The 18179-nt window shown below is 40.3% G+C and overlaps 1 protein-coding gene across 2 annotated transcripts in view; it reads right to left on the bottom strand.

The window, feature by feature from the left end:
- Positions 1-16983, bottom strand: part of CENPU (centromere protein U) — a 33983-nt gene extending 17000 nt beyond the window's left edge. Inside the window, exons 1-6 of one of the 2 annotated variants that reach the window (XM_033104870.1) lie at positions 16695-16983; positions 13541-13589; positions 12460-12577; positions 9548-9653; positions 3618-3678; positions 2919-3005 (exon numbers count right to left, since the gene is read on the bottom strand). In XM_033104870.1, coding sequence (XP_032960761.1) covers positions 2919-3005; positions 3618-3678; positions 9548-9653; positions 12460-12577; positions 13541-13589; positions 16695-16735 — 462 coding nt within the window. In that variant the 5' untranslated portion in view covers positions 16736-16983. The remainder of the gene's footprint in view (positions 1-2918; positions 3006-3617; positions 3679-9547; positions 9654-12459; positions 12578-13540; positions 13590-16694) is intronic. The other variant, XM_033104871.1, reaches the window with a different exon arrangement.
- Positions 16984-18179: the final 1196 nt, after the last annotated feature.

The raw sequence follows: 18179 nt of genomic DNA, 5'->3' as shown, positions 1-18179 counted from the left end.
ACTGTTAGTAAATATAATATTTTAGCTATAATTCTTATTTATTTCTACGTTAATATATTATATAAATTACTTAAATTAACATAAGGAAACACTGAAAAAAATGAAACTGTCTCAAAATAAAAAGTAAATAAAACTTTCAGTTGGCTTTTAACAATGGTTGCCTTGGAAGATGTTGAACCTTTATTATTTAAAATAATGTGTGGAATCAGCTCAATTTCCAAAGCTATGATGGAAAAACAACTGAACAAGCTCTCCTGCCATGAACCACCATAAAATGGGGTGGGGCTGGCAATTTTATTTAGGAATTGGACTACAGGCTATTTTTATTTAGGAATTGGACTACAAGACTAGGAAACTCAGAAAGGGAACCCTGTGAATGTCTCTCACCCTCACCCCCACTCCTGGGAACAACTTCCAGACAGCAGCACGGCAAGCTTAAGTCCCAGCCAAGCACAGTAATCCTCCCACGGAGGAGGCAGGCACCAGAGTACAGCAGCTGAAGCACCTGGAATGTCTGCTCAGCAGAGCATAGAAGTCCAGGTGGGGGTGCCCTGACAGTCTTTGACTGAGTGAGTGCTCTCCACCCGTGCAGTGAGAAAACATAAAGTTTACTGGAAGCGGCCATGATAGGGTTAAGAAAATCACAAGTAATAGACAAGCAATGCTGGGGGAAATTAGATGTAGAAAATGCAGAGACTTCATTCAAACTAGTAGAGCTAGCAGAAAGACTGTAACTTAGAGGTGAGAACCATACTCCAGAGCATGCAATCTCAAATGGGGCGATACTATTCCCAAAGGGGCAAAAACTGATTCTTAGGAGGAATGCAAAGATAAAAAAAATCTTAGATATTACAATGGTTGTAAGCCTCCAAAGGACCCAAGTACATAAACAGATAATGCAGTATCCTTGTGGCATCAAAATTTAATTGTGTGTGGGGTGGTGGGGGTGATTAAGAGAAAACAACATTTAAAAAGGATTCTTAAGGAAGACAATCATAACCAAGGACTGAGAAACACTGCCCTAGAATAAACCAATCTCTGACCAGATTCACCAGGGACAGTGACTGGAGATTTAGCTAAGCAAAATTCTAAGATGATCCCCAGTGACTTGTATGACTTCCTCCGCTTGAGTGTGGGTGGCACCTGTGAATAAGATGGGATAGCTGCTCCCTTGATTAGGTTACATTATATAACCTAATCCATGTAGCTAACTCCATGTAGCCAAATGAGAGATTCTCTGGCTTGCTCTGAAGATACAAGGGCCACGGGACTAGGACCTAAGGGCAACCTCTAGGAGCTGAGAGTAAGCCCCAGCTTCAACCAGAGAGAAAACAAGAACCGCAGACCTACAACAGCAAAGAATCGAATTCTACTAATAACTTGAATGAGCTCAGATGAGACCAAGACCCTGAGTCTCATGTGAGTTTCAGTCCTGGCTAGCACCTTGATTTCAGCCTTGTGAGACCCTGAGCACAGAATCTAGCTAAGGAAATCTAGCCTGGACTTCTGGCCTTCAGAAACTGTGCGATATAAATGTATGTTGTTTTAAGTCACATAGTTTGTGGTAATTTGTTATGCAGCAATTGAAAACTAATACAGAGGTTGAGTCCCACTGAGTTGGAGAGGCTTGGAAAATACCTTAGGCTTTTCACAAATTGACCCTAACAAAGAAAATCAAGTTCAAGCGGATCAGCCAATAATCAAGCTACCTATTAGAATAATAGTCACCATTATTCAGAAGTTGACCAGAATTCTGACTCTCAATCTATCAACAACAACGTCCAAGACACAATTAGAAAGAATTAAAAAGTACCAGATTTAAAACGTTACACAAAAAATGTGACCTGGAGTCAAAACAGAAAAGTACTCAAACAAAACACCCTGAGATAGCTCAGATATCTGATTTAGGAAACAAAGACTTTAAAGCAGCTATCATAAATATGTCCAAAACAGTAAAGGAAGTGATGATCTCAGTGATTAGATAGGGAATTTCAGTAGAAACTATCCTAAAATAAATACAAAATTAAAATTAATAAAGGAAATTATAGAACTAAAAAAGCATGTAACTTTAAAGAAAAAGTCATTAGGTGGTGGTTTAGCTTCTTGTGGCAGCTGTAATATATTACCACAACTTGGCGGCTGAAAAAAACAACAGAAATGTATTCATTCTCCAACAGTTCTGGAGTTAGAAGTCTGCAGTTTCAATGGGCCAAAATCAAGGTGCTGGCATAAAACATTTTAAGAGCTTGATCAAAAGGTATTATATGTCAAGAATCTTAAAACAGAACACATATGACCCAGAAATCTTATTGTAGCAATTTTTCTTCCTAAAGAAATGACCAAAGGCGCACACAAAAATTTAGCTAGAAATTCATCAAAGTACTTAAAATAGTTTAAATTGCAACCATTCACTGGTAAGAGATGAACGAAGCTATGGCACTTTCATGAATGAAATATCATGAACTCATTAAATTATTGTACTATTGGACAAGAACACGGTCCCACTTAGGGTGAGAAAAGCTCAGTTAAAGACTGAAGAGTACAGACCAAAAAACATGGTGGTTATTTTTGGGTGATGGAATTATAGGTGATTTTAGCTTCCTTTCCATACCTTCTAAATACTCTAAAATAAACATTTTTATAATAAGAAAAATATAAAACATCTTTTTTAAAAAAACTGGAGGAAAGAGAAAATGCTTTATTTTCCTCCTATACATTTTTCAATCAACTTTTTTTTCTCTCTTAGGGGATGGCAGACACTGTCTTACTGGTTGACTTCGTGTTACCAGGGTCTTTTTTTCAACAGAGGATTTGGTACTAAGGAGTCCTATCGTTTTAGAAGTGCCCAATTCAGCTGGTTTCTCTGAAAGTTCTGAAGATGCTATAGCTAGAACAGTTCCATGTTGTTGTATACTTACTTTCTCTGCTGGTTTACCTTTTATTATTGTACTACTTTTCTTATTGCTTTCAGAGTCATCACTAATGGGCTTGAGTTTTCTTCTTGGCTATGTCAAGAAAACAGCATTACTGATTTAGAAAATACAAATGTTTAACATTCTTATTATAATACTGCGTTTCCCCAAAAATAAGACCTCATCTTATATTAATTTTTGCTCCAAAAGATGCATTAGGGCTTATGTTCAGGGGATGTCATCCTGAAAAATCATGCTAGAGTTATTTTCCAATTAGGTCTTATTTTCGGGGAAGCACGGTAGTAGATAACCATATCAAGTCCACATTTCTCATTTCTAAACTTCAAGACTGAACATAACAGGGAGATGACAGCATGATCAGTGCATAGGATGGGAAACCTAGATTAACGAAAGCTCCAAATAAATACCCTCAACAAATCAACCTGCCTTTGTAAATCACAATCTAAACACATTACATGACCGCTAAAATTGACAAGTTACTTGGATATGAGACTTCTGTAATGTGGAACACTTCAGATATAGAATATTTCACTTTTTATTTAAAAAGTACCTTCTAAAACATAATACTCTTTCTCTATGAAAAATGCTGCTATAGAACATTTTTTTCTATTTGCATCCAATCTAAACAGGTAGGATATGAAATATCTTACAAAATCAAGTAGAAGAGGGAACACTCCTACATACCTTTTTTGCACTAATTTTTACAGATTCGTTTTCACTTTCTTCAATGTCAGAAGTGTCCGAACTGTGCCAAAGAACAAGCCATCAATATCTTGTAATACATTTCATTTCTATTCACATGTCTTCTATAAGTTGTTCATCCAGCAGGAAAATAAGCTCAATATAATGAGATTTCCCATTTGTCATGGGCAGACTGCCACCTTCCCAGATTACCTCCCACGTCTTCCCACACCCAGGCCACACCAGTTTATCCTTGGTAGGCAAGTACTGGTAGGTGTGTCCTTCCTGCAGCATCGTGAGGTCCTGTCTGAGAACAGCAACTTCCTCCAAGTGGCTATTCCCAAGTTTAGGGACTATCGTGTGTACCAAAAGCTAATCCACAGGCGCTAAGCCCATCGTTAGGTGATATAAAAAGGAACACCTTCTTCTGTCCTTTGAAATGGAAAGAGTAACCCTAAACTTCTGATGAGAGATGCAAGTTCTTCATTTCATTCAATTCAACGCAACAAACATTTAAAACCAACTTCAAAATACAAAGTGCAGTGAATACAATTACTTTAAAAACGAAGAGCCTTCCTTTAAAGGGGTTCACTGTCTTGCAGAAGAACACAGATAACGCAGTGATGGCAGCACCACGGACAGAGAAGATGTGGCTGCACGACTGGGAAGATTAGGAAAGACATCACGGTTACAACACTTGAGTTGACTTTTGAAAACACTTTTCCAGGCAAAAAAATAAAGGGCAGGGTATTTAAGGTAGGAAGAAAAATGTGGAAGAGCTGGCACATTTAAGGAACTTGACACAGAGTACAGATAGACTGTATTGTTCAAGAGAAGGTAATACGAGGGAAGAGATCAACGGATATGACCAGGGAGGCGGCAAGGCAGCCATAGCAGCGTCTGCTCAGATCGCCACACGAGGCGGCCACCAGCCCGCAGCACAGCGGGAGCAGAGCCTGGAGAGTCTCCACCAGTAACTGAACATGGTGAGAGCACGGCGCCTGCTCATTTCTGCGCAGTCCAGGACTCCTCTAACAGGACTTCTCTGCAGAGCTCCTGAGGGGTTGGCTAGAACTGGGAGAGCTTACACTGCAGTCTGACGCTATCTCTGCCCAGTCCCGCCTCTTCCACCTTTCACTTTCAGAGATACTACTAATAGCCTCTTCGATTCTAAATCTGAATCTGTATGATTTACCTGCGGATCCAAACTGGCAGAGGCCTTTTAGGCCACACATATAGGCAATGGTGAGCCCCTAAAAGGTGGTATCTCACTCTTGTAAGACTTGCATTTCAGAAAGATCCCGCTGGAAGCTGTGCAGGCAGGAGGGTAAACAGAGGAGACCAGGCAGGAAACTACTGCAGGGGAGAGTAGCTAGTGCCTAAACTATGGCAGCTGCAGGGAGGTAGCAGCGTATGGAGAGGAAAAAAGTGGATTCCTGAGGTGGTACCAGGCCAGAATTGGATTGGTCACAACGGAAGATACCAGGACTGGTCCCCAGTTTGGCGTCTTGCATGACTGGATGACAGCAGGACCAGTAACGTAGAGACACCGAAGGAGTTTGTTGACACTGGATGGGGAAGAATAGGACTGAGCTTGGTTTTGTCTTTGTTGAGTCTGAGCTGTCTGTGGGCATCTAGAAATATGACTGATATGCAAGACATCTTGGGCCTCGGGAGAAAGGCTGGGTAAGAGAGAGAGACTTGGGAACAGAGAGCTAAAACCCTAAGAGTAAATACGGGGATAGAATCACCTACACATAAAGAGGAGATGGAGGGAGAAGGTAGGAACAAAGAGCTTACATCCCTGGTGAGGATTTGGGGCCTAGATGCTGATGCCGCCAGGAGTCCTGGGAAATGTTGCTGGCTTCTCTCCCAGGGCATCCCTTCTGCCCTAACTTCCTTTTGCATCCATAACAAACCCTGTCTAACTTACCCAAACAATGGCTTTTGTTTGGACTTATCACACCATCAACACCAAGATTACCGAAAATGTCCCTACTGTTAAATGCAATGCATGTGTTCAGTCCTTACCTTACGTGCTTCTCTACTACATTTGATCCTCCCGACTGCACACACACGCATGCGTGCATGCACGCACACACACACACTCTCCTAGTTTTCTTCTCTCCCCTCTAGCCACTTTTCTTCTCTCCTTCGCAAGCTCCTTCTCTACCTGGACAGAAGACGTCGGGTTTCCTTGCGGGTGGTGCCAGGTCCTTGCCCGCTCTCAGGCTGTGACCTCTCCCTGTGCGCTGTCTCCATGCCCACAGCGCCACACCACCTATGTGTTTACCACTTCAGTTGGAACTCCAGCTCAGCCCTCTGCTCAGAGCTCCAGACCCATGCACACAGAGCCTCTGACATCTCCACACAAATTCATGGCCGACTCATAATAAGGGGTACTCCCTCTCCTAGTAACCCCTCCCTTAATCAATGGCACGGTCATCAGTCCCTTCATACAAGCTAGAAAACCAGGAGTCTCTGACAACACACTCTTCCCCAGCTCCTACATCCAACCCATCACTAAGCCCCGGTGACTTGCTTCCTATTTCTCAAACCCATCCCCTTATCACCATCTCTGTCACAATTGCCCTTGTCCTCCCTGCCTGCCTACTAAATAGCTCCCACACTGGTCTCTCCATTCCATTCCCGTCTCTCTCAAATCCATGCTCCACCCTGCCAGAGCGATCATTTATAAATGCAGACCTGTGTCACCCCTGCTTAAAGTTCTTCAACTGCTTAAGATGATGACAAAACTCCTTACCAAGTTTATTAGATAGGATTACGTATGGCCACAAATGGTAGAAAAGACACCCCCAAAGTGGCTTAAACAAGATCCTTTATTTCCCTTTCAACCTGAGACAATTCGGGGCTGGTACAGCAGCCCCACCATCATCAGAGACCCAGATTCCTTCTATCTTACTGCTTCCTTTTCTCAGTACACTGCCCCATGGCCCAAGGTGGTTACTCAAGCTTCAGCTGTCACATTCCATTCCAACCGTAAGGAGAAGGAGCAAAGAAGGGCACACTCCTCCCTATAAAGACACTTCCACAAGTTGCAGATATTCTTTGGCTAAAACTTAAGTATATAGAAACCTTGGCTGCAAGAGAAGCTAGAAAATATATTCTTTACTCTGACAGCCGTGTATTCAGCTAAAACCACACATTTTATCACTAAGGGAGTGGAGAAGACGTTGGGGTAGAACTAGCAATCGCTGTCAACAATGACGTTCAAAGCAATTACCATCTGGCAGGGTGTTCACCCCTTTCATTTTTTTTTACTCTGGGGCATCTCAGATTACTGGTCCCACAGACTCACTGTGCTTCTTCCCACTACAGCACCTTTATACACCGCTATTTACCTCAAATGGAATGTTCCTCACCCAGCCCCTCGCCACCCTAAATCCTACTCATAGTATCATGCCCTCCCCATATGATTTGTCAGTGGTTCCTCATTAATAAGCTCCATGAGGACAAAGATTATGTCCATTCTGAGCTACTGTAAAGCCAGCGCCTGGTACCTAGTTAGTGCTTAATAAATTCTTGTTGAAAAATATACCACTAATAATAAGCACCATTTGAAAGTTTACTATATGCAACCTATTTTAAGAGCCTAAGAGGATAAATTCTTCTTAAAACAATCATATAAGGTAGGCTGTATTATTATCCCACTTTGCAGATGAAGGAACCTAGAAGTTAAATGTCTAACCACTATGCTGTACACCTGAAACTAATAAAATATTGAATGTCAACCGTAATTGAAAAATTAAAAAAATTTAAAGAAAAATAGTTGGGTCTATACCTTATATCTTACAAAAAGATAAAAAGGATCAAGGATTTCAATATAAAAATAAATCACTTAAGTTCTTTGAAAGAAAATGATTAACTGAATCAAAATCCCTAAACCCTAAAAGAAAAAGATTAATAAATGTATCAATGTATCTATCCAAAAAGAAAAATATTTCTGTGTGGTAAAAAACACCATTAGGTGTTTTGTCAAAAGATAGGTGGACAAACTAGTTAAAAAAAGAATCTAATTAAGGTTAATAAATAGCATTAATTTCACTAATGTTTAAATGAAGTCATAGAAATCAAGAAGAAAATGACCACATCTACTAGAAAAATGAAGAAGGCTATAAAGAGTACAGAAAAAGAAATTCAGGAGCTTTTAAACATAGGATGACACGCTGCTCGACAGTCTTAAGAAAAACACAACGCAGAACTAGACTGAGATAGATCAAACGTGTTACCATCTTAGCAAAAATCCAAGTTTGCTATCACTGTGGTGGCAATGTGGCAATAACTGTACAAATTAACACCATTTCATTTGACCCAGGATTTCCTGTAATGAATATATCCTATAGATATCAAGGCACGAGTATGAAATGGCACGTGCATCAGTTTAGTGACTAACTCTAGCACTTGGGGACAGCAGAAGACTGGAAAAAACCCAACTGTCCATCAATATAGGATGGAGTAAACTATCCATATGCTGGAAGACTTGAAACGTGAAAGAGAATGAGAAAGGTCCATATGTATCAATACGTAAAATTTCCAAAATACATTAAGTGAAAAAAGGTAGGCAGCAAGGTATACTACCTTTTCTACATAAGGTTAAAAATGTGGATTCTTAGTTTTGTATGAATACAAAGAATTCTGAAAGGACATATAAGAAATTAATAGTGGAGGAGAGGGAAGAAGTGGGTGCAGGAGCTGAGTGATGATAAAGAGAGAAAGACTTTTTATTAAAACCTTCTTATATTTTTAAACCTATTCAAAAAAAATTCCTCTGTAAAAGTTACATCCACCACGGTTTAAAATGAAGTGTGTGTTTTTCCAAATATTTGGCTTTTATTGTTGATGTTCAGTAACAGAAAAACTGGAGTCTCTACAAGAACTTCCCTCATGCAGATAACCTCAGAGAGACTTTCTCATTGAGATTTCTATCTAAGTGGGATATTTGTTCTAAAAATGCAGTTTTGCTACTTTCACAATATATTCAATAACTAGAACTGACCTATTACCTAATAGAGGTCCTTAAGTCAAAGATTTGCTCTAGCTAATAATTTATAATTAGTATGATAGTTATTGAAAAGTTCTTCATTATAGAATTTGTCCTCAAGTTGTCTCTCTGGAGTCATTTTTACATGATTTACTTGACCATACCTTCATATACATTTGTAAAACTCAAACCAATGCTCCTTAGGGACAACACATTTAAAATATACGACATATTTGTGAGTATCAGCCTGTCTTCCCTACTCTCACCTTGTACTAGAGAATGTGTGTTTTGTGATCGAGAATTTGTAAATTAAAGAGACCTCTGAAAATCACCTAAAATTCTATGCTCATAAAACCCTTTCCTCCTTTTTTTTGTTTAACCTCAAAGCTAAACCACCTTCACAGGCAATGTTTTCTAGGATAATCAGGTATCAATTATATTTTTTTGGTTATTAAATTAGACTTTATTTTTATTGAGGTGTAACTGACATACAACATTATGTTAGTTTCAGGTGTATAATGTAATGATTTGATATTTGCATATATTGCAAAATGATCAGCATAATGAGTCTAGTTAATATCTGTCACCACATACATTTACCAAATTTTTTTTCTTGTGATGAGAACTTTTAAGATTACTCTCTGAGCAACTTTCAAATATACAATAAATAATACAGTATTAATTACAGTCACCATGTTATCTATTACATCCCTATGGACTTATTCTTTTTAATAACTGGAAATTTGTACCTGTAATTATTATATGTCAATTTTTGAAAGACTAAGTTTTTATGTACCAGTTCTCTTAAGGAAAAACATAAGTGGGCCCAACACATCTTTTAAAAGCTTTAGCTTTATGAAGTTCTATCTTAAAGAGCTTCTCAGAAATCCCATTAAGCATGAATAAATAATTGCTTGAAATATAACCGTACCTTCTTTTTGCTTCTTTTCCTTGAGGAGTTGAAGGTATAAATGATCTGCAGTGTTTGGAGAGTTCGACTTCATCAGCATATATAGCCGTGCTATGTAACGGAGGCTCTACGAAAAGATTGTTTTTAAAAGTGTAAGTTTAAAAGTTTGCCAGGAAAAGTTTAAGTTTGTTCCTTTATGACGGAGTACAAAGCAATCTTGTTTAAATGGCTGAGAAAATCAGAATCAATCATACAACCTGTTTTCCACATGTTTTTAATCTCACATTGCTATAATGAAAAATTTAAATGATCTCACTAATAAATACATGGATATTTATCAATTATAACCTGTATCACTGTACTTACATGAGAAGGTTTTAATTAGATAAAAGACCAACATAAGTAGGAACTCTGGCATTCTCTTTCCTCTCTGATGGAGCACTGTACTGCGTGGGAGACCACGGCATTTACTATCAATGCCAAGGCTTGGAGGGCTTGGCACACTCCTGCTTCGCCAGTGCCTCAGTGCCTAGCCCAAGGCAGGCACTCCCTGCATGTGAATGCACGGCCCTGTGGGAGGGATTCCAGTCCTCACTCACTTCCTGTCCTCTATACTTGGCTCTGCATTGCTACAGCCTCTAGCTAGCATAAAAAGTTAACTTGAATAAAGACGAAGATAAAAGAGAAGGAGACCAAACGACCCTGGTGGAAAGCCATAGAGGAGATGCTGAGAGAAGGACTACACTCCTACCTGCTCAGGAAAGAGGAGTAACAGGAGCGACCTCAGCACGCTGGGCTGGGCTTAGGAGAGGGGTAGGGAGGTAGGTGGCCAGTCGTGGTGGAGTTGAATTGCTGCAGTGAGATGCCGGGTAAGAGCCGAACAACCATTTCTTTATGCTCAAATTTTAGCATGACAGTGCACATTTAAATAACTGTTTTCAAATAAATAGCTGCTTAAATAATGAACATTATCAACTACACAATTTCAAAGTTAGTAATATACTTGTATTGCCCTCAACTAGGCAAAGGGATTTATTTACGTTACTACTGTGAATAACAAGGAAAAAAGAAATAGATCAATCCTGAATTGTCATATGTAACCAGTCATACAAACTGCACTCTCAGAACTCAATAATAAAATGATAAGGAACCAGGGGCCGTCTGGTGGCTCAGGTGGGTGGTGGCTCAGCATTAGCTCTGCGCTCCTAACGCCGAGGTCGCCAGTTCGATTCCCCATGGGCCAGTGAGCTGCATGCACCCTCTACAGCTAAGATCGTGAACAACAGCTTTACATGGAGCCGGGCTGCGTGAGCAACCTGAGCTATCTATCCTATGCTACCATGAGTGGCCAGTGGCCAGTGTGAGTGGCCGGCAGCTGGCGAGAGCTGCCATGAGCTGCTGACCTGGCGACCAAGTGCCTCAGTCTGGTGGAGCGCAAGGCTCATAATACCAGCATGGACCAGGAAGCTGCGTCCTACACAACTAGACTGAGAAACAACTTGAACCGGAGTTGAACCGGATTTGGGGTGAGGGTAAAAAAAAAAAAAAAGATAAACAACCCAATTTAAAAATGGGTAAAGGATTTGAATAGACATGTCTTCAAAGTAGATTAACAAATGGCCAATAAGCACAGGAAAAGATGCTGAACATCCATTGGTCATGAGGAAATACAACTCAGAACTACAATGAGACACCACTTCCGCGTCTAGTAGCAGTAGGATGGCGATTATCAAAAAAACAGAAAACAAGGATGTGGAGAAATTGAAACCCTTGTGCACTGCTAGTGGATATGTGTAAAATGATGCAGCCACTGTGGAAAATGGCATGGTGATTCCTCATAAAAGTGAACACAGAATTACCATAAGATCCAGCAATTCCACTTATGGATATATAACCAAAAGAAGTAAAAGCAGGAACTTGACCAGATATTTGTACACCCAGGTTCAAAGCAGCATTATTCACAATTGTCAAAAGGTAGAAGCAACCCAATGTCAACTGACAGATGAATTCATATACCGGGGGTGCCAAAAAAATGTATACACATGACTTGTATTCATCTTTTGTTATCAGTACATACTGAGTATTACAATTTTAATACAGTTTTAAGGTAAGTGACTTATATCCTAATTTTTAAACTATGTGATTTCTTTTAGATTCAGATCTTCTACATTCAGATTCCTTTTAAATAATTAAAACATTTTTATCAAGTCATAATATATTCTGGTAATAATTACTTTATATCTTATAAAATGTACTGTATTTTCTTTTGATCAGAAATTAGACTGAAAAACATTAGATACCAAATTAAAAATATGTGAGAGGGTATATAGTTTCAAAATTCCCTTAAAACATCTATCAGCAAAAATGTCTGATCTAGATGTGGGGGCAGCTGGCACTTTCTGTATCACTTTTGCTCTGAAGTGGCCAGTGACAGAGACAGAAGCATTTCCATCTGGACGACTCACACTCCTGGTCAACCAGGGACTCCAAGGAACATAGGAGAAACTCTCCCACTGGCTCTCCTGAAGCATCCTTTGCCTCAGTGTGTTTAAGAAAAGGGAAAACGACCTTCTTCTTCTCCCTAAATTAAAGTCCCTTACTGAATGACTTTATTGGTAGTATGGAGTGAGAAATATATTTTATATTCTTCTTGTTACAAATATCATAATAGGTGTCCTAATATGACCAGCTTATTAACAAATGCTACTAGAAGTAGAAGTGGTCTACTTTGATCATGTTTAAGAGTTCTTAGTTCCAAAGTACTTAGAAGTGAGAAAAATTAATTCAAATTATCAAGCACTCCCCAGAACATTGTATTAATATGCAGACGATTTTTATATTTGAAGATGTTTCTATATTTGTATTAATAACTAGCCTAAATGTTGTTGCTTAAACTACTTGCAAGTTTTTAGCATAAAGGTTTAAATACTAACCAAAGTTTTCATAAGGTTCTTCATCTTTCTCGTTTTCACTCATCCTGCCCATGCTTGAGGTATCAGACTTCTCAGGAAAATCAAACACATCAGCAGGCTTATGCTGTTGGCCAGCTTCCTACAAGCGAATAAAGTCAGTCATTCACTTGGCTTTAACGAACAAGAACATCCAAAACCGACTTCCTAAGTAAGCAAGGTTACTCCTGCTAGCACTGCTGCCTAAAGAAGATCCTGAACACTTTGAGGGGACAGACTCCTCTGGCAAAATTCTTTATAAAGGACCAGCGAATAAATATATTAGGTGCTGCAGACCACAGGGTCTGTGTCGCACTGACTTGACTCGGCCATCAGTGTGTGAAAGCACAGAGCGACGGTGCAGAAAGAACAAGTATTGCTGTGTTGCAATACAACTTTAATTACGGACCCTGAAATTTGAATTTTGTTTCATTCTCACATGTCACAAGAGTAGAAGAACTGCCCTCTGAAGGCTAGGTTTAGGGCAACAGGTGGGGAGAGACCATACAAGACAGAAAGCCAGGACAAGACACAGCAGAGAGAACTCCCTGAAAGTAGTAGGTACTCTCTGACATCCTTCCTATGTCTGGACGTGAACTGCCAATGCCAACTGGTCAAGCCCTTGAAAATAATTTGAAATTAGCTATCAAGAGTGTTAAAGAAATGTAGCTGCCTTTAACATTGTTATTCTAAGACTCCACCCTAAATTAAAACTATGTGGACTAAGTGGAATATTATAAAATCATAAACAGTTGTTTACAACAAAGAAATGACTATAAATGAAAATAGCAAAATACAGAAAGTTGTACAATTATAAGTAATGTCAACTATCCAAATAAAAATAAAATCAAGCTAGGTCCAAGAAAAAAGATTCAAAAAGTTAACAACGGTCATTTTCTCCGTTATACTGGAAAAAGTGGGAGGAAGAGGAAAATACTTGGTCACTACAATAAAACATTGAGTTTACCCAGTGAAGTCTATGAAACTCTGAGGTTCCCACAACATGTCAGTTCTTCTGTATGGTCAATTATAAGAAAATCACATTAAAATATAAAAGATCACTTACATCTTCTGTGGAATGTGTTCTTCCTACAGTGTTCTTTGAATATTTCACACTATTAAACAGCAAAACCACACAAAAGAGTTAGGAAATATTTTTTAAATAACTAGGGAAAACACCATTAACTTGCAACCCTTTCCAAGCATTTTCTTTCCAAATTATATTCCCAATTACTTGCACTAATAGTGTGCACCCAATGAAATTCAGGTCATGGCAAAATCATTTTAGAAAGTAGAACCCAGATTTCACAAATTTAATTGTATTTTTATAGGTCAAATCATGTCACCTATATAAAACAGAGCACATCGCTCTCTCCCTCAGGGACGTGGAAAACTCCTACTCCTGCAGCTATCCTGTCCCTGAGGTCCCAATCAGTAACAACGCATGACTGTTTCTGCAGATTTGAGCAGAAGGGAGGTACATCTGATACCCATTCCATCCTGTCCCTGGCTCTTGGCCGTACATCTTCTCACATAACAGTCCTCTGAGGTAGAATTGAACCCCGTGTTACAGATGTGTTTTTGCCCAAAGCAACACAGCCAAGCAGGAGAGAAGCCTGCACTAAAATCTCTATCGGTTCACATCCACAGGTGGCCCTCTTTCCACCCCTCCTTGCCCCCTTCACTGGGCAATAGGATAAAAATGCCTGTCTTCAAACAACCTGAAAGTAAACAGATGGAACAGTAGTGACTAGAATAAAAATTGTCAATAAGAGAGGCAGGAAATAATTGTCAGTGAGCATGTACTGAGCTCCGCTGGGTACCAGGGCCCTGGGGTGTCGGCACAATACCTGCACATCCCCAGCTTGAGAACAAGCCATGCAGACACCCATTGGTGGATGGCGAAATCAGTTTCGTGTGTCTGAACCAATATTTCTTTGAGTAACTTTTTATTTGTTGTAATTTCAAACTTCCAGAAAAGTGCCAAGAACAGTATAAGGACCTTCTGTACACCCGTTGCCCACGTCCACCATGTGCTTACACGGTCTCATTTGCTTCCTGCGTACGAATGCATATGGCAACCTGGACACACTGCGCACCTTTAGCCCGAAATACGTGTGTCTTTCCAAAGAAAGGGCCTAGTCACAGCACAATTTCCAAATCAAGAAATTTAATACTGATAGGATTATCTAATCCACAGTCTATATCCAAATTTCATCAACTGCCCCAGAATGTCCTTTAAGATTTTTTTCTCCTCACCATTTAAAAAGGAAACACGAGAACATAAAATGTAAGATTGCATTGGACATAGCATTTTCATAAACCTTTTGTTATATATGTGTAGGTGCAAGACTGTGATGTAAAACATCACAACTGTTAATCGTAGTGAACAAAAAGTTGGAAAACTGTTTAGAGCTGTGGTTTTCTAATGTCAGGCACCCGAATCACCTGAGAGCTCGTTACAAGATTCCAGGTTCCTCTCCCAGAGTCGCTGACTGAGTAGGTCTGGGGCTGAGTCAGAGGGTTTGCGTTTCTAACAAGCTGCTGATGCTGCTGGTCAAGGAATTACACTTTGAGAACCACTTTATTTGATTCTCAGACCTGAAGAAGGTAGAACAGGTATTCCCTCTCTGGCATTTATGGTTCTGGGATTCAAAAGTAAAGTGACTTATCAGTGGTCACACTGCCAAGTAATAGAAATAGGACTAGAAGGCAGATTGCATAACTTCTTAAACTCCACTGTCTCTTGCCTTGTCCGTGCTCAAAAAAAATGGTCATGTTTCCTCCTTACCTTAGGCTAGGAGCATGGTAGGGCTTCCAAAAGACGGAAACCTCTGTGATACTGTATGTAAAAATTTTGGTGTATGCACACCAGTGAGTTTTGGGAGGAGGGAGGAACAGATTTCATGAATCTCAAAGGTGAAAAAAATGTTTTACAAATATTTAATGTATATTATATATAAATAAAATACAACATTTTAAAATATAAAATACGTAATATTTACATATAACATATAACTAACAAAGATAATATATAACATATATAACATAATACGTAACATATATTATCTTTGTGAGACAGAGAGAGAAGGGATGAATCAAAAACCACTGGCCTATAAAATCAAATTTAATTTTCGTCAGCTGTGGTTCAAGGTCCCTGTATTTTTTCCCAACTCCTTTCTCCATTGGGGGAGTCTTTCTTTGGTTCTTCCCCACGGGCCACAGAAGTGTAATCTCGGTTTATTCCACCTCCCTGCTCTGTCCAGCTCCAGCCTTTCCCCCACGCTCTGCTTGGCTCGCCCTCCACCCTCACCCACATCTACAGAGGCCACCTTCTCCAGGCAGTCTTCCCAGACACAGCCCAGGTGCAACTCTTCAATGTATGATCTCGTGTATCAAACACAGCAAGCCCAGACACCTCTAGCCAGGACCACACCGGGCCTTTAAATTCGCCCCAGTCACCGCCAGCGGGACATTGCCAATGAATCCACGAAGAATAACATTTTAGAGAGCAATTCTGCAACCAATTTTTAAATGCATGACCTTTTTGATTAAAAAGTCATTAGACTTATGGTGGTGATCACATCCCAAGTACATAAATGTCGAATCACCTTGTTGTACATCTTAAACTAATATAACACTATTGTATGCCAACTATAATTTCTTTAAAAAAATTTTAATTGCTTGACCCCTCCTGGAGTGCCCTTTTGAGTTATAACCAGCGCCAGCTTCGTTGTCCCCCACCCCACCCCGTCGAGATTTGGTTTAGCTTTACAGACTGTGGTGTGTTACAAAAACAGCAAGGTTTTGAAAATAAGAACACTACGAGGCAGGGTGTGGACATCGCAACAGTGTCATGTCTGGCAAGTAGCACACAGTACGCATCTGTTGGATGTTTTGTTTTCAAAATTTTGAGCCTACTTTAAACTATACGCACACAAAGTAATGCTAACACTAGTTGACGTTCTTTCCTGCCGCCCCGCACAGTTTTAAACTGTGACTCCTTTAAGACTCACGGTATTCGTTTGAAGTTGGGACTAATTATTCCCCCTTTTACCGACGTGGAAACGAAGGCCCTGAGGCACTCGGCGCAAGTTCCGCAGTGGTCCAGCCTGGGCGCCTCGCTCGCCAGCACAGCTCGGAGAGGCAAAAACCGCGGCAGGAAAGGAACAAAATAAAGCTGGTCTCCAGCCCACGCTCCCTGGGGCCGCGGCACTTACCTCGCGCGTCCGGCGGTCCGCACCCGCCGCCGAGGAGCCATCCGAGCCGACCGCTCTGCCCGCCGGCGGAGCCCACAAACTTCCCGCCAAACCCCGCGCCGCTCCGAACCGCCAATCGGGCTTAGCAGACGCTTACGTAATACGCTTGCACCCGGGCCGCAAACAGCCGGGGCTCAGGGCTCCGCCCCGTTCTGGAGCTCGACGGAAAATGCGGCCTGGTAAATACGAAAGCGGACCTGGAGTCCTCGCCTTACAACCGGTTGCTAACGGCCCCTGAACCAAGAAAGATTTATTTGCCAGGTTTTCCCTCCTACCCGTGCCTTGAGCCAGTTTTCAAAGGCTCCAAAGCTCCGGAACCGCCTGGTCCCGCCCACCGGGGCGGGGACGGGGAGGGGCCAGTGTCAAAAAGTTGGAAGGGCACTGGCCAATAAGGGGTGGATCCAAACCCAAGGTTGGAGACGCCTGCTGCTTAGGCAACTGTGCAGTTGTCTAGTTAATGCACTGCCGAAGAGACAGGACTTCTAGTCCGCCGCTGCCCTGAACCAACGGTGTGAACGTGGCATGTTATTTTACCTCTACCCCAGTTACTTCTTTCATCAGTGGGGAGGGCCCCTTCTGCAGCTAATATTCTCTGATTCTTTTCTGTTTAAAAATGTATTACCCTGCAAAAGAATCATGTTGGATCCATTTCACATCGTAAATAAAAATGAACTTAAAATGGATCAAAAATGTAATCCTAAGATCTGAAACTGTAAAACTTTAGAAGAAAACGTAGGGCAAAAGTTTTGTGACATTGGACTTTGCAATAATTTATTGAATATGATGATGCCAAAGGAGTTTGGGATGATGAAACGTGCTGGAGATGGATAGTGGTGGATGGTTGTGTAACAAATAAGAATGAATGTGCTTAAGTAGTGGCACTAAATTGTAGTTAAAAGTGGTTAAAATGCTACATTTCATGTATATTTTACCACAGTAAGAAAAAGTGCTAACATTTTATACATAAAAAGAATATAAAATAATGTAAAAGTAAAAAGGAGCTCCCATGTGCTCACTGCTAGATTAGGAAATAAATCATTATCATTCCTTCCAAGGATCATCACTCTTTTGATTTTGTGTTTGTCATTCCCATGCTTTTCTACCTGATGTATCCCTGAATAATGTATTAATTATCATGTTTGCAAACTTTATATAAATGATATTTGGTACATATTCAGCAAGTGCTCCTCCTCACTCAAAGCTATGATTTTTAGATTTATCCACATTGATGCATGTAGCTGTAGTTCATTCATTTTCATTGTCTTTGGAAGGTATTAAGTAAACACACCACATTTTATTCATCCATCCTCCTGTGTATAGATACAGCCGTTGTTTTCAGTCTTTTTTGCTTATTATCACAATGCCGTGCTAAACATTTGTGTGTCTTGTGGGCACATGTCTAAGAGTTTCTTTATGGATAGACTCAGTAGTAATATTATCGCCTCA

This window comes from Rhinolophus ferrumequinum, chromosome 4, assembly GCF_004115265.2.
Source record: "Rhinolophus ferrumequinum isolate MPI-CBG mRhiFer1 chromosome 4, mRhiFer1_v1.p, whole genome shotgun sequence".
Lineage (NCBI taxonomy): Eukaryota > Metazoa > Chordata > Mammalia > Chiroptera > Rhinolophidae > Rhinolophus > Rhinolophus ferrumequinum.
The sequence above is the reverse complement of the archived record's forward strand: the minus strand, read 5'-3'. Positions and strand labels throughout refer to the sequence as shown.